Genomic DNA, 13,556 nt, shown 5'->3' on the forward strand with positions numbered 1-13,556 from the left:
ACTCTAATCATTTAACACTTTCATTAACTTAGCAAAACTTTTTATGTTTTTGTTGTTACTTATGGTAACTAATTAATATAGTAAAGACTTAGCAGATTCCAATGAGTCGATTAACAAAATAAGTATACAATGAATGGAATTAAATTAACACAGGGAGAGCTAGAGAAAGACATAGAAAGAAAGAATTTTATAGAGTCATGGAGTTATACAGCACAAAAACAAGCCCTTCAGCCCATCATGAATTTTCATTAGGAAACAATCGTATCCTACAAAACACTACAAATATTTGGTAGCCAATTTACTACTTTTAGAAATTATGTAGGCAACCAATATGTGCACAGCAAGCTCTCACAAATGGTAAAGCAATGAACAGTTAATTCATTTTTGGTACTAGTATATGAGGTCAAAGTGCTCAGGGCACCGGGAGAACTTCCTGTTCTTTAAATAGTGCCATGGGATCTGTTACATCTACTGGAGCAGGCAGACATTTTAATAGCTCATTTAAAAGATTACATCGCCGACAACATAGCAATCCCTCAATGCGATGAAGCGCCAGTCTCAGTTAAACTCAAATTACCAATTGACACTAGTAGCTGGATTACAATCAATGTGCAGAGAATGTGTCAAAATAATTTTTAAAAGAAATTGCTAGGCTACATAACAATACTGCACGTCTACAGAAATTAGTTCAAATAGAACTATAGAAAAGTTACTGCACAGAAAGAGGCTATTCAGCCCATTGTGTCAGTACCGGCCAAAAAAGAAAAAAATTAGCTGCCCATTTTACTCCCAGCTTCCAGCACCCAGTCCGTAGCCTTGCAAGCTACAGTACTTTAGGTGCAGATCCAGGTACCTTTTAAGTGAGTTGAGGGTTCCTGCCTCTACCACCAAACCAGGCAGCGAATTCCAAACACCTACCACCCTCTGGGTGAAAACATTTTTCCTCATGTTCCCTCTAATCCTTCAACCAATCACCTTAAATCTATGCCCTCTGGTAATTGACCTTTCTGCTAGGAGAAACAGGGCATCCCTGTCTACTTTATCTAGGCCCCTCATAATCTTGTATACCTCAATCAAGTCACCCCTCAGCCTCCTCAGTTCCAAGGAAAACAACCTCAGCCTATCCAATCTTTCCTCATAGCTACAATTTTCAAGCCTTGGCAACATTCTTGTAAACCTCCTCTGCACCTTCTCCAGAACAATTATATCCGTCCGGTAATGTGGTGGCCAGAACTATACACAAAATTCCAGTTGTAGCCTAACCAGCGTTTTATACAGTTCCAGCATTACATTCCTACTTTCGTATTCTATACTTCATCCAATAAAGGAAAGTATTCCATATGGTTTCTTTATCACCTTATCCATTTGTCCTGCTACTTTCAGGGACATGTGGACATGCACACCAAGATCTCTCACTTTCTCTGCCCCTCCCAATATCCTCCCATTTAATGTGTATTCCGTAGCTTTGTTTGCCCTCCCCAAATGCGTTACCTCACACCTCTCTGAATTGAGTTCCATCTTCCAATTTTCCACCCACTCAACCAAACCCTTGATATAATTTTGGAGACAACAGTTATCCTTTCCACTATCATCTGCAAATTTCCCAATCATACCACCCACATTTAAGTCCAAAGCATTAATATATACATCAAACAGCAAGAGAACCAACACTGAGTCCTGTGGAACACCGATAGAAACCGTTTTCCATTCACAAAAACATCCATCAACCATTATCCTTTGTTTCCTGTCACTGAGCAATTTTGAATCCAACTCACCACATTCCCCTGTATCCTATGGGCTTTTACTTTTCTGACCGGTCTGCCATGTGGGATCTTGTCAAATGCCTTACTAAAATCTATGTAGACAACACCCACTGCACTACCCTCATCAATCCTCCTTGTTACTCACTCAAAAAATGTGATTAAATTATTAAGACATGACCTTCTCCTAACAAAACCACGCTGACTATCCCTGATTAATCCGTTCCTTTCTAGGTGACAGTTTATCCTGTCTCTCAGAATTGATTCTAATAATTTGCCCACCACAGAAGTCAGACTGACCAGCCTGCAATTATTTGATCTATACCTGGCACTCTTTTTAAATAATGGTACAATGTTCGCAGACCTTCAATCCTCTGGCACATTGTCTGTATCTAGTGAGGTTGGAAAATGATCCTCAAAGCATCCCCTATTTCTTCTCTCGCTTCCTTTAACAGCCTAGGATACAATCCATCTGGCCCTGGTGATTTATCCACCTTCAAGGATATTAGCCCTTCCAGTTCATCCTCTCTCACTATGCTTATTGTATCTAATATTTCACACTCTTCCTCTTTAACTAGAATATCTGCATAATCCCTCTCCTTAGTGAAGACAGAGACAAAATAATCATTGGGAACCATGCCCACATCTTCAGCATCAACGCATAAGTTACCTTGCGCATCTCTAATCAGCCCTACCCTTCCCTTAGTTACTCTCCTGCTCTTAATTTACTGGTAAAGCATCTTTGGGTTTTCTTTGATTTTACCTGCCAACAGTTTTTCATATCCTCACTTTGCTTTCCTAATTATCTTTTTTACTTCACCCCTGTACTCTCTATACTCTTCTAGGCTTTCTACAGTATTAAGTTTTTTGTGACTGTCAAAAGCTTTCTTTTTCTGCTTTATCTTACCTTGTATACTTATAGATAACCAGGTGGCTCTATATTTGGCTGTACTGTCCTTTTTTTTGTGGGGACATGTATACACTATGCCCATAGAATCTTGCTTTTGAATGCCTCCCACTGATCTGTCACTGATTTCGTTTCAAGTAGCTATAACCAGCCCCCTTTCACCAGACCTCCTCTCAGCTTCATAAAATTTGTCTTTCCCCCATTTAGAACATTTACTCTTGTTCTATATTTATCCTTTTCCATAATTATATTAAATCTAGCTACATTATGGTCACTGTCTCCAAAACAGCGCCCACTGCTACTCCATTCACTTGCCCGGATTCATCTCATAATGCTAAATCTAGAATTGCACTCCCTCTCAGTTCATGAATTTTGTGCCCTCTGTGCCTATTACACCATGTGTATCCCAGGCGATATTAGGGTAGATGAAGTCCCCAACTATTATCGCCCAACTGTTTTTGCACTCAGAAATTTGCCTACATATTTGCTCCTCTATCTCCTTCTCACTATTTGGCGGTCTATAGTACACTCCTAGTAGTGTGGCTGCCCCCTTTATATTCCTCAGATCAACCCATATGGCCTCACTTGATGATTAATTTAGTCTATCATCCCTCCTGACAGTTGTAATTGATTCTTTAACCAATAATGCTATACCCCCACCTTTTTTAGACCCTTTTCTATCCTGCCTGAAAACCCTATATCCAGGGATGTTGAGCTGCCATTTTTTCACCTCTTTAAGCCAAGTTTCCATTATAGCGATGATATCATGCTGCCTTGTCTATCCGTGCCCTCAGGTCATTGGCTTTGTTTGCTATACTCCTTGCATTTAAATAAATACCTTTTAACATTGCCAAATTTCTGTGCTGTAAACCTTTTAACCTTTGCTTCTTCTGTCTTTCAGAGTCACCCGCTAATTTTCTATCTCCTGCTCCCTGCTCTGAATTTATCCTCTCTGAATCTGCCCTCAGGTTCTTATTCCTCTGCCAATCAAGGTTAAACCCTCCCAACAACACTAACAAATCTCCTTGCAAGGACATTCATCCGGTCCCATTCAAATATAGACTGTCCTGCTTGTATAGATCCCACCTTCCCAAGAACTGGTCCCAATGCCTCAGAAATCTGAAGCCCTTCCTCCATCACCACCTCTCCAGCTACGCATTCATCTGGTGTATTCTCCAATTTCCATACTCACTAGCACGTGACCTTGGAAATAATCCGGAGATTACTACCTTTGAGGTGCTGCTTGCTGATCTCTTTCCTAACTCTCCAAACTCAGCCAGCAGGATCTCAAAGGTCCTTGCTCCTCTCCGCAGATGCTGCCAGACCTGCTGAGTTTTTCCAGGTGTTTTTGTTTTTATGTTGAGCAGGACCTCATCCATTTTTCTACTATATTGTTGGTACCAATGTGTTTAGGCACCATGTCACAGAAAATATATACTGTTGGCAATACAAGCAGATGAAGACTTAGCATATTTAAAGAATGAGTATGTCTACTATGTTACATTTATTATACTAATTTACATTTAAATAAACACGCTAATGCTTACATTAAAACAGTGGACAATGAAGTCAATGAAGTGCAATATTTCAAGAAGTACCCATGTGGTGGGTACTTCAATTTTCAGCAATGGTGGATGACAGACTATCAGAGTTCATTATACATACTAATTTCAATGGAAGGATTAGCGGGCTGTATTGTGGACAGGCAATTTGATATATATAGTCCCTTATAAATTAAGATCAGAAGTTAAACTTGGTCGCTTGCAGAGCTCATCTGTTCATTTGGCCAGGGGTAATTTCTAGACTACAATTCAATCAGAAAAGCTATAGAACCTTGTAAAAAGGTTGATCTTAGGGTAAAAGCAATTGCTAGGAGGAAAGAATTATAAAAGGTTTGATGTTTATAGGATAGAAAGAAGATGGTTAAGGAAGAACAAGGTTGAAAAAATTGAGAAGACCATAGAAAAAAAAGGCAAATAAATCACACCAAAGCAAAGGTTTTAAAATTCCAAAGGTTGTTCGAGGGTCAGGGAGAATGAAGATGTTGCAGGACCGTGCAACCTCAGCTTAAGAGGAGCAAGAGAGGAAAGTTCATAACAGGATTAAGTGCGGTGGTGTGAATAAGATACAGAAAGCTAGCCAAGCTTTGAAGGATAGAAAAGAGTTGCAGGTTGGAGAGTGATTATTGATCAGGTGACCAGATTTCTTCTTGAATATTGTGTTGAGAGAAGTGTCAAAAGAGCCACTGAGACATGAGAGCAGTATTCAAATCCTACATGGATTTAGGGTTGGTGCACAGTTAAGAAATAGTGAGGAAAAAGTGTGTGGTGCAAAAGATGAAACTAAGGCCACAGGTGATGCAGTGGGCCAGCCAATAGTCCATTGACTTTTGATGGGACTGGACAATCCTGGCAGTGGGCGGGGCCGGAAAATCTCAGCCTAAGTGTATTGGAGGCAACTTTAGCAACAAGTGAGATGTGTGAGTTCTGTTTGAGATCAGAGCAGATTTTTTCATATTCATTCAGGGGACATAGGCTTGGCTGGCTAGGCCAGCATTTATTGCCCATCCTTAATTGCCCTTGGGAAGGTGGTGGTGAGTTGCCTTCTTGAACTGCTGCAGTCCATGTGGTGTAGGTACATCCACAGTGTACCTAGGAAGGGAGTTCCAGGATTTTTACCCAGTTACAGTGAAGGAACTACGATATTTTTCCAAGTCAGGGTAGTGAGTGACTTGGACGGGAACTTCCAGGTGGTGGTGTTCCCATCTATCTGCTGCCCTTGTCCTTCTAGATGGTATTAGTCATGGGTTTGGAAGGCGCTTTGGTGAATTTCTGCAGTGCATCTTGTAGATGGTACACATTGCTGCTACTGTGCGTTGGTGATGAAGGCAGTGAATGTTGGTGGATGTGGTGCCAATCAAGTGGGCTGCTTTGTCCTGGATGTTGTCAAGCTTCTTGAGTGTTGTCGGAGCTGCACTCATCCAGCCAAGTGGGGAGTATTCCATCACACTTATGACTTGTGCCTTGTAGATGGTGGACAAGCTTTGGGGAGTCAGGAGGTGGGTTACTCATCAGACGATTCCTAGCCTCTGACCAGCTCTTGTAGCCACAGTATTTATATGGCTAGTCCAGTTAAGGTTCTGGTCAATGGTAACCCCCAGGATGCTGATAGTGGGGGATTCAGTGATGGTAATGCCATTGAATATCATGGGACGATGGTTGGATTCTCTCTTGTTGAAGATAATCATTGCCTGACACTTGTCGCGAATGTTATTGGCCACTTGTCAGCGCAACTGAATATTGTCCAGGTCTTGCTGTATTTGGACATGGACTGGTTTATTATCCGAGGAGTCGCAAATGTTGCTGAACATTGTGCAATCATCAGCGAACATCCCCACTTCTGACCTTATAATGGAAGGATGGTTATTGATGAAGATAGTTAGGCCAAGGACACTATTCTGAGGAGCTCCTGCAGTGATGTCCTGGAGCTGAGATGACTGACCTCCAACAATCACAACCATCTTCCTTTGTGCTAGGTATGACTCCAAACAGCGGACAGTTTTCTCCCTGATTCCCAATGACTCCAGTTTTGCTGGGGCTCCTTGATGCCACACTCTGTCAAATGTGACCATGATTTCAAGGGAAGTCACTTTCAACTCACCTTGGGAGTTCAGCTCTTATGTCCATGTTTGGACCAAAGCTGTAATGAGGTCAGGAGCTGAGCGGAACCCAAACTGGGTGTCAGTAAGCAGGTTATTGCTAAGCAAGTGCTGCTTGAGAGCATTGTTAATGACCCCTCCCACTACTTTACTGATGATGGACAGTAGACTGTTGGGCGATAATTGGCCTGGTTGGATTTGTCCTGCTTTTTGTGTACAGGACATGCCTGGGCAATTTTCCACATAGCCAGGTAGACACTAGTGTTGTAGCTGTACTGGACCAACTTGGCTAGGGCCGCAGTAAGTTCTGGAGCACAAGTCTTCAGTACTATTGCCGGAATATTGTCAGGGCCCATAGCCTTTGCAGTATCCAGTGCCTTCAGCCATTTCTTGATATCACATGGTGTGAATTGAATTGGCTGAAGACTGGCATCTATGATGCTGGGGACCTCCGGAGGATGCCAAGATGGGTCATCCACTCGGCACTTCTGGCTGAAGATTGTAGCAAATGCTTCAGCCTTATCATTTGCACTGATGTGCTGGACTCCTCGATCATTGAGGTTGGGGATATTTGTGGAGCCTCCTCCCCCAGTGTGTTGTTTAATTGTCCACCACCATTCATGGCTGGATATGGCAGGACTGCAGAGCTTAGATCTGATCCATCATTTGTGCAATCGCTTGCCCTGTCTATGACTTGCTGCTTATGCTGTCTGGCATGCAAGTAGTCCTGTGTTATAGTTTCACTAGGTTGATACCTCATTTTTAGGTATGCTAGGTGCTGCTCCTGGCATGCCCTCCTGCACTCTTCACTGAACTAGGGTTGATCCACTGGCTTGATGATAATGGTAGAATGGGGGATATGCCAGGCCATGAGGTTACAGATTGTGTTTGAGTACAATTCTGCTGCTGCTGATGGCCCACAGAGCCTCATGGATGCCCAGTTTTGAGTTGCTAGATCTGTTCAAAATCTATCCCATTTAGCACGGTGGTAGTGCCACACAACACGATGGAGGGTATCCTCAATGTGAAGGCGGGACTTTGTCTCCACAATGACTGTGCAGTGGTCACTCCTACAGGTACTGTCATGGATAGGTGCATCTGCAGCAGGCAGGTTGGTGAGGATGAGGTCAAGTATGTTCTTCCCTCTTGTTGGTTCCCTCACCACCTGCTGCAGATCCAGTCTAGCAACTATGTCATTTAGGACTCAGTAGTGGTGCTACCGAGCCACTCTTGGTGATGGACATTTAAGCCCCCACCCAAAGTACATTCTGTACCCTTGCCTCCCTCAGTGCTTCCTCCAAGTGGTGTTCAACTGATTCACCAGCTGAAGGTAACAGGGTAGGGGTGGGCTGCAGTACATGGTAATCAGCAGGAAGTTTTCTTGCCCATGTTTGGCCTGATGCCATGGGACCTCATGTTGAGGCTGATGTTGAGGACTCCCTCCCAAGTGTATACTCCTGTGCCGTCACCTCTGCTGGGCCTGTCCTGCTAGATAGGGCATACCCAGGGATAGCGATGGTGGTGTCTCGGGGATTGTCTGTCAGGTATGTTTTTGTGAGTATGACTATGTCAGGCTGTTGCTTAACTAGCCTGTGAGACAGCTCTCCTATGCCAAGCTATGCCCCTCCACCCATCCCCATGGCCCCTCATGCCCCCTATACCAAATTATGCCCCTCCACCCAACATCCATGTCCTCACTTGCCCCTGTGCCAAGCTATGTCCCTCCACCAAACCCTTGGCTCCTCATGCTGCCCCCTATGCCAAGACATGGCCCCCATCCACCCCTATGGCTCCTCATGTCCTGTATGCCAAATTATGCCCCTCCACAGCCCCCATGGCCCCTCATGCCCCTTATGCAAAGTTATGGGACTTCCATGCTCATTGATCCACTGTACACTGTATAGAAGCAATGAATTCTACAGTGACAGTACTATGTATAAACTTTAAAACAAATCATAACTTTCCACTATGTTTAAAAAAACTTTTACAGCAGGGCAATAAAAGTGTCAATCATCTGGATTCTTTAAAGCTTCAATAGCTGAAACTACAAGCATTTGAAACCTCTTAGCATTGCTTAAATAAACATTGTGCAATTGACAGCAGAGCGCGAGCTGCAAATTAAGCATTCTTTTCTCAGGGGCTCATGTATTTTAGTACTCCCATGTATATCTGGGTTCTCAACGAAGCCTCATTATGTATTCATGATGGTGTATAGCAGGTAAATGCCACAGCTTGGCAAAAGGGATATGAGGAGCCATGGTTGGCGTGGGTGGAGGGGCATGGATTAGCATGGGGGCATGAGTGACCATGGGAGTGGGTGGAGGGGCATAGCTTGGCATAAGGGCCATGAGGGTCATGCAGGTGGATGGGGGGGCATGAGGTGACATGGATGGGGTGGCATGGGGCGTGTGTGGAATGTGAGGGCGTATGAAAGGTGAGGGCTCAAGGGCTTTACTTTTTTTCATTATAATTGGGGCAAAGTTCCACATCACTGAAGCAGGCTTTTTAAACAGCCTGTCTGTGGCAGCTGCTCACCTATTTCCCAGGTCAGCTGGCCCAACTCCAGCCCACACCCACACCTGCCTCTGCCCTTGCCCCCTCACCCCAACCCCCCCGCCCCCCCGCACACAAACACACACACACACACAACCCCCTCCCACCCCCACCCCCAGCAGTGAAGATTCCCTCTTTGTGAGCAGTTTTTCCCAAGGCGAGCAAAGCTGGCAATAGTCAGCTACCATCTCGAAGGTGAAAATCTAGGACAGTGTGGCCTTGAGGAATTGACAGAAATCTAGATTTTATTTCCTTTGCACTGCAATGTTTTACATTGTAGAGAATGGAAAAATTGGAAATAGTTTTCGCTTCAAGTGAAACACCGCCACTATTCTAATACTGACTTCTTATTTACATGTGGTCACAAAATGCATGTGCATTACATACTGCAGATCACACAATACCTAGAATTCTTGCAAGGTATGAGGGGGATAGTAATAGGCTTCAGCAAGACATCGACAGGTTGTGGAATGGACAGGCATGTTGAAGATTAAATGTAATGCAGGGAAGTGTGAAGTGATGTATTCTTGTAGGAAGAAGATAAAGGACACAAATTTTAAAGGGGTGCAGGAGCTGAGGGGCTTTGTGGTATATGTCCACAAATCATTGAAGGTGCCAGGACAGATTGAGAAAATGGTAAATAAGGCAAATGGGATCCTAGGATTTATAAATATAGACATGGGGCCAGATTTTCACTACCATGGTAGCTATCTCAAGTCAGGAGGTTTCCTGACTGGGCAGATCTGCCTCAATATAAAGGGCCCCACCACAAGCAATTTTCACTTTGGGGAGGTGGGGGCATGATCGCGTTGAGCTTGCTGCCTCCAGACTGGTTAGAAGGCCCATCTTGGTTCTCTGAGACATCGGTCCAGTGTTATGAAAGACTGTTAAGTCTTCGAAACTTCAATGCCAGCCACCCCCATGCTCCCCTCATGCCACCTCATACCCTCCATGTCCCCCTCCATACTCATCCAATATCCTCTATGGTCAGACCTCAGGAGCCATGTGGGGATGGAAAAAAAAATAAACTAACAATCTAACAAAGCTCTCACTCATACAGATTTGATACAGAAAAAATACCCTCATTCATGAGACACATTCAAATATTTTAAATACCCTCAAGTAGCCAATCTGTTATAAAAACAGGCATCTAGTTAGTAACCACATCAAAGATACCTAATCCTTTAATAGCCTCTTAAAACAGTAAACTCAGCCTCCCCCTGCTAAGCTAAGTGGTTTTTGACCTTTTGAAATTCAGCCTGGCATTCATAGTGGGCTGAGCTATAATAACAGCAATTGGAAATGTCAATCATGAGAATTCAAAAGGGAAGTGGATAATTACCAGAAGAGAAAAAAATGCAGGGCTACAGGGAAATGGTGGGGAATGGGGATAGCTAGATTCCTCTCACTGAGTGCTGGCATGGGCATGAAAGGTCAATTGTTTGCAAAGTGTTTTGCTTTGAAACATTTTTTTTTACCAAGGCTGGTGGGATTACTTACGACCAAAGTGAGTTTCTTCCTTGTGTTACAACTCCAGTGAATTTTGTTAGTCTTCTAGCATCCACTTCAAACCACTGTGAATTATCATTCCTACCAGCACACCAAGCTCCATCATAGAAGTCATCTTCAAAGATGCCAGCCTGTGGGTAGGGAAACACAGTCTAAGTACTTATGGTGCTAATTTGTTTAAGCTATTTTCAGTTTTAGAGGATAAATAAAAATGACAGATAATAACTTAAATGATATCTTGTCACTTAGCTGCTAGACATATAAAAATCAAGGAACTCCTGCCAGCAGCAGTTGACATAAAAGCACTGAGATCATCAACTGCACTTAATTATTCTGCAATCATTAAATCCCTTCCAGTTATAAGGAAATTAATTATTGATCTTTTTGGACAATTTTCCACACAAGTAAAATTCTAATGTAGAATCTTTATGATAGAATTAGATCACTTTGGTCTAGGTTATGAATGAGTGGAGACAGTTATGCATGTTGAATAGGTAAAAGCAGCCTATATTGGAGATGGAATTCTGGCACCCCTGTGGAATATGAGGGCTGACTAACCGGGAGGTGCAGTGGGAGGCTCAATCCAATTTAACAACTGGGCCTCATTTAAATGGAGCCAAAAAGACTCCTGGCCCAGGCTGGGACCCAGAAGCAGTTTGTTGGATTTGGACTGGTACAATACTGGGCCAGTCATCAGGGTTTTGGAGGGTTTCGGAAATGTGAAAGTTGGAGCAGTAGCAGACCAAATAATTTTTACAGCATCTGGAGGGTCATTACTGCTGCTCCTGGCCTTAAATAAGACATTTTCTTCATTACCTGGGAGGATCTCTGCATCTGGTTTGACTGTTACTATTGAATGGGCATTCTGTACTGTAGAGCCATTAAAAATATACTTTAGGCTCTTTTCTGCATGCTAGGACCTCCGTTAGCATAAGGTCGTGAGGCTTATGGTTATCCTAGACACAAATCTATCTAAGGCAGGTTCTTCATTTTTACTATGATGCCTATTGCCAGAGGTTCTCTGTTTATTCATATTTTGGTAGGCCAAGGGTGTTATCATAGGATGAAGGATGCCAGTGATGCTGGCTGTAACATGAACCTCTTGGCACCAAGCAGGCCTTCATCTTTATGCTTCTGTGTCCTAGGAGGACTCTTCAGCAGTCTGATGTATCCTGCCACTCAGCATGAGCAGGTATTTGATGGAGCTGGCTGGAAAAGTCACAGGCGAGAGAACAGCATTATGAAAACAGGTTTTATCCATTGTTCCAATTGTACTGAACCCTTGGTCAGTATGCGCACTGGTTAGTGAAAAGACAGGCATGATGATATCAGTTAGAACCTACAGACATTGAGAGATGTTGCCCCAAAGCCTGCAGCACTTGGTTTTCATTATTGCCTCTATGTGATCTCCCAAGGACTGAAGGCCAATGGTCAAGGCATCCATGCTCGATGCACTGATTGTTCAGGGGGGCCTCTCTGTCCAGGAGATGGCTGCATATGTTGATGGTTTGACCGCCAGTTTATCTCATATTGTTACTGAGGATTAGCCTTGTCACGTGTCAGTCTGATGCTCCAACATCTTTGTTTTAAGAGCAAGGTGCACAGACCTGAGTCCATATGGTCTAGACCCAGGGATTGATTTCTGTAGAAAATGTTATGATCCTGGACAAGACCCACAGGTTTTTAATAAATCCAATGAGGAACCAATAGCTTTTGGTTTAAAGTAGACAAAATTTGAGATTCAAGCCATTTGTTAACAGAGTAAAGTCACAAGGTTTCACAGGTTTTGAACAAACAAAAAAAAAACTTTACTGTACAAGGTCAGAAAGATAAAACAATTTACAATATCTATCTTACACTATCATATCCAGGGTTAATATGAGGTATGTGAATTAACAGGCAAACTGTGGTCAAAAATACCGCACTGCACAATCAATGGCAAAGTCCACAGATTTCTCAACAATCCACCCAGATGTCAGTAAAACTGTGAGTCAACTAATCTCATTGAAATTCTGTCTCTCTAACAAAGGATTCCAGTCTTCACCTTTGAAGATCTCACCTTGGAATTCTCTCCAAAGGTCACTCCAACTCAGATAGCCTCGCTGGTTTCATTCTTGTTTCCCGAGACTCCGTTCCCCTTGATTCCAGAATCTGCGCTCCAGCATCAATTCACAAACACAACTTCAGTTCTTTGACCGTGCTGAGCAGAACACCACTGCTCCAAGCGGTTACCTTCACCCTAATGGCCCACAGCACAGAGTCACCAACATTCTGCCTTCTTCCATTGCCAGGGCTTCTCCTGAGCCCTCTCCATTTTAGGTCTGCCAACTGCAGCCCTTTTTCTGCTTGGAGCTTCTTTCTCTGCTCTCCTTTTTTCTTAACTGGGACCTCTCTCTGTCCTCTCTCCCTCTGGGGCCTCTCCCTTTCCACTCTCCCTGCCCCCGCCAGAGAATCCCTTTCAATTATGGTGCTCTACTCCTGGTCACATGATTGGGGTTTTCCCGTTGCTTTCTTTTTACGCAGGTGCACCGGCCCTGTCCTTGGCCCAAAGAATTACAAAAACACCAGATTGTGGATGTGCCTCCTGCTCCAGTCTGTGCATGTGTGGGATCTCCTGAGGCACGCTGGGAGTTGTATTTCCAGGCCTCTGCTCTCAATGAGCTAAGTTTGGATCTCATAACAAACCGCACTCCCAACTGACCAATCCCACTTTCACGTCTTAACATATCTGTCGGTGAGAAAGTAATAAATAAGAGTGCAACACAGAAAAAGGGACTACAAGAAAGGAGTGGGAGAGTAGACAATTCACCTTAGTTACTCTGTTGAGGCCATGAAACTTCCCTCTGCAGCTCAAAGGAGTCCTGGAATTGCAGGAGCTGACTTTTTCTCTTGGTCATACCTCAATTAGGAGGGCATGCAGGTTCAGTTCTCCATCTATCCTGATATATCCACCCACATCAGCTGCTCATGGCCCATTATTGTCAGCTGTGGTTCAGTTGGTTGTATTCTCATTTCTGAGTCAGAAGATTATGCGTTTGATCCCACTCCAGAGACTTGAGCACACACTCTAGGTTGACACTGCAATGCAGTACTCAGGGGATATTGCACGATTGGATGTGCTGTCTTTTAGATGAAATGTTAAACCAAGGTTCCATGTGTTCTCTCAGCT

The 13,556-nt window shown here is 43.6% G+C and overlaps 1 protein-coding gene across 1 annotated transcript in view; it reads right to left on the reverse strand.

The window, feature by feature from the left end:
* LOC121289858 (inactive carboxypeptidase-like protein X2) overlaps positions 1–13,556 on the reverse strand; it is a 226,852-nt gene that overhangs the window by 166,160 nt on the left and 47,136 nt on the right. The window contains exon 4 of the mRNA XM_041209764.1: positions 10,379–10,518. Within this exon, the coding sequence (XP_041065698.1) occupies positions 10,379–10,518 (140 nt within the window). The remainder of the gene's footprint in view (positions 1–10,378; positions 10,519–13,556) is intronic.

This window comes from Carcharodon carcharias, chromosome 17 (genome assembly GCF_017639515.1).
Source record: "Carcharodon carcharias isolate sCarCar2 chromosome 17, sCarCar2.pri, whole genome shotgun sequence".
Taxonomy (NCBI): domain Eukaryota; kingdom Metazoa; phylum Chordata; class Chondrichthyes; order Lamniformes; family Lamnidae; genus Carcharodon; species Carcharodon carcharias.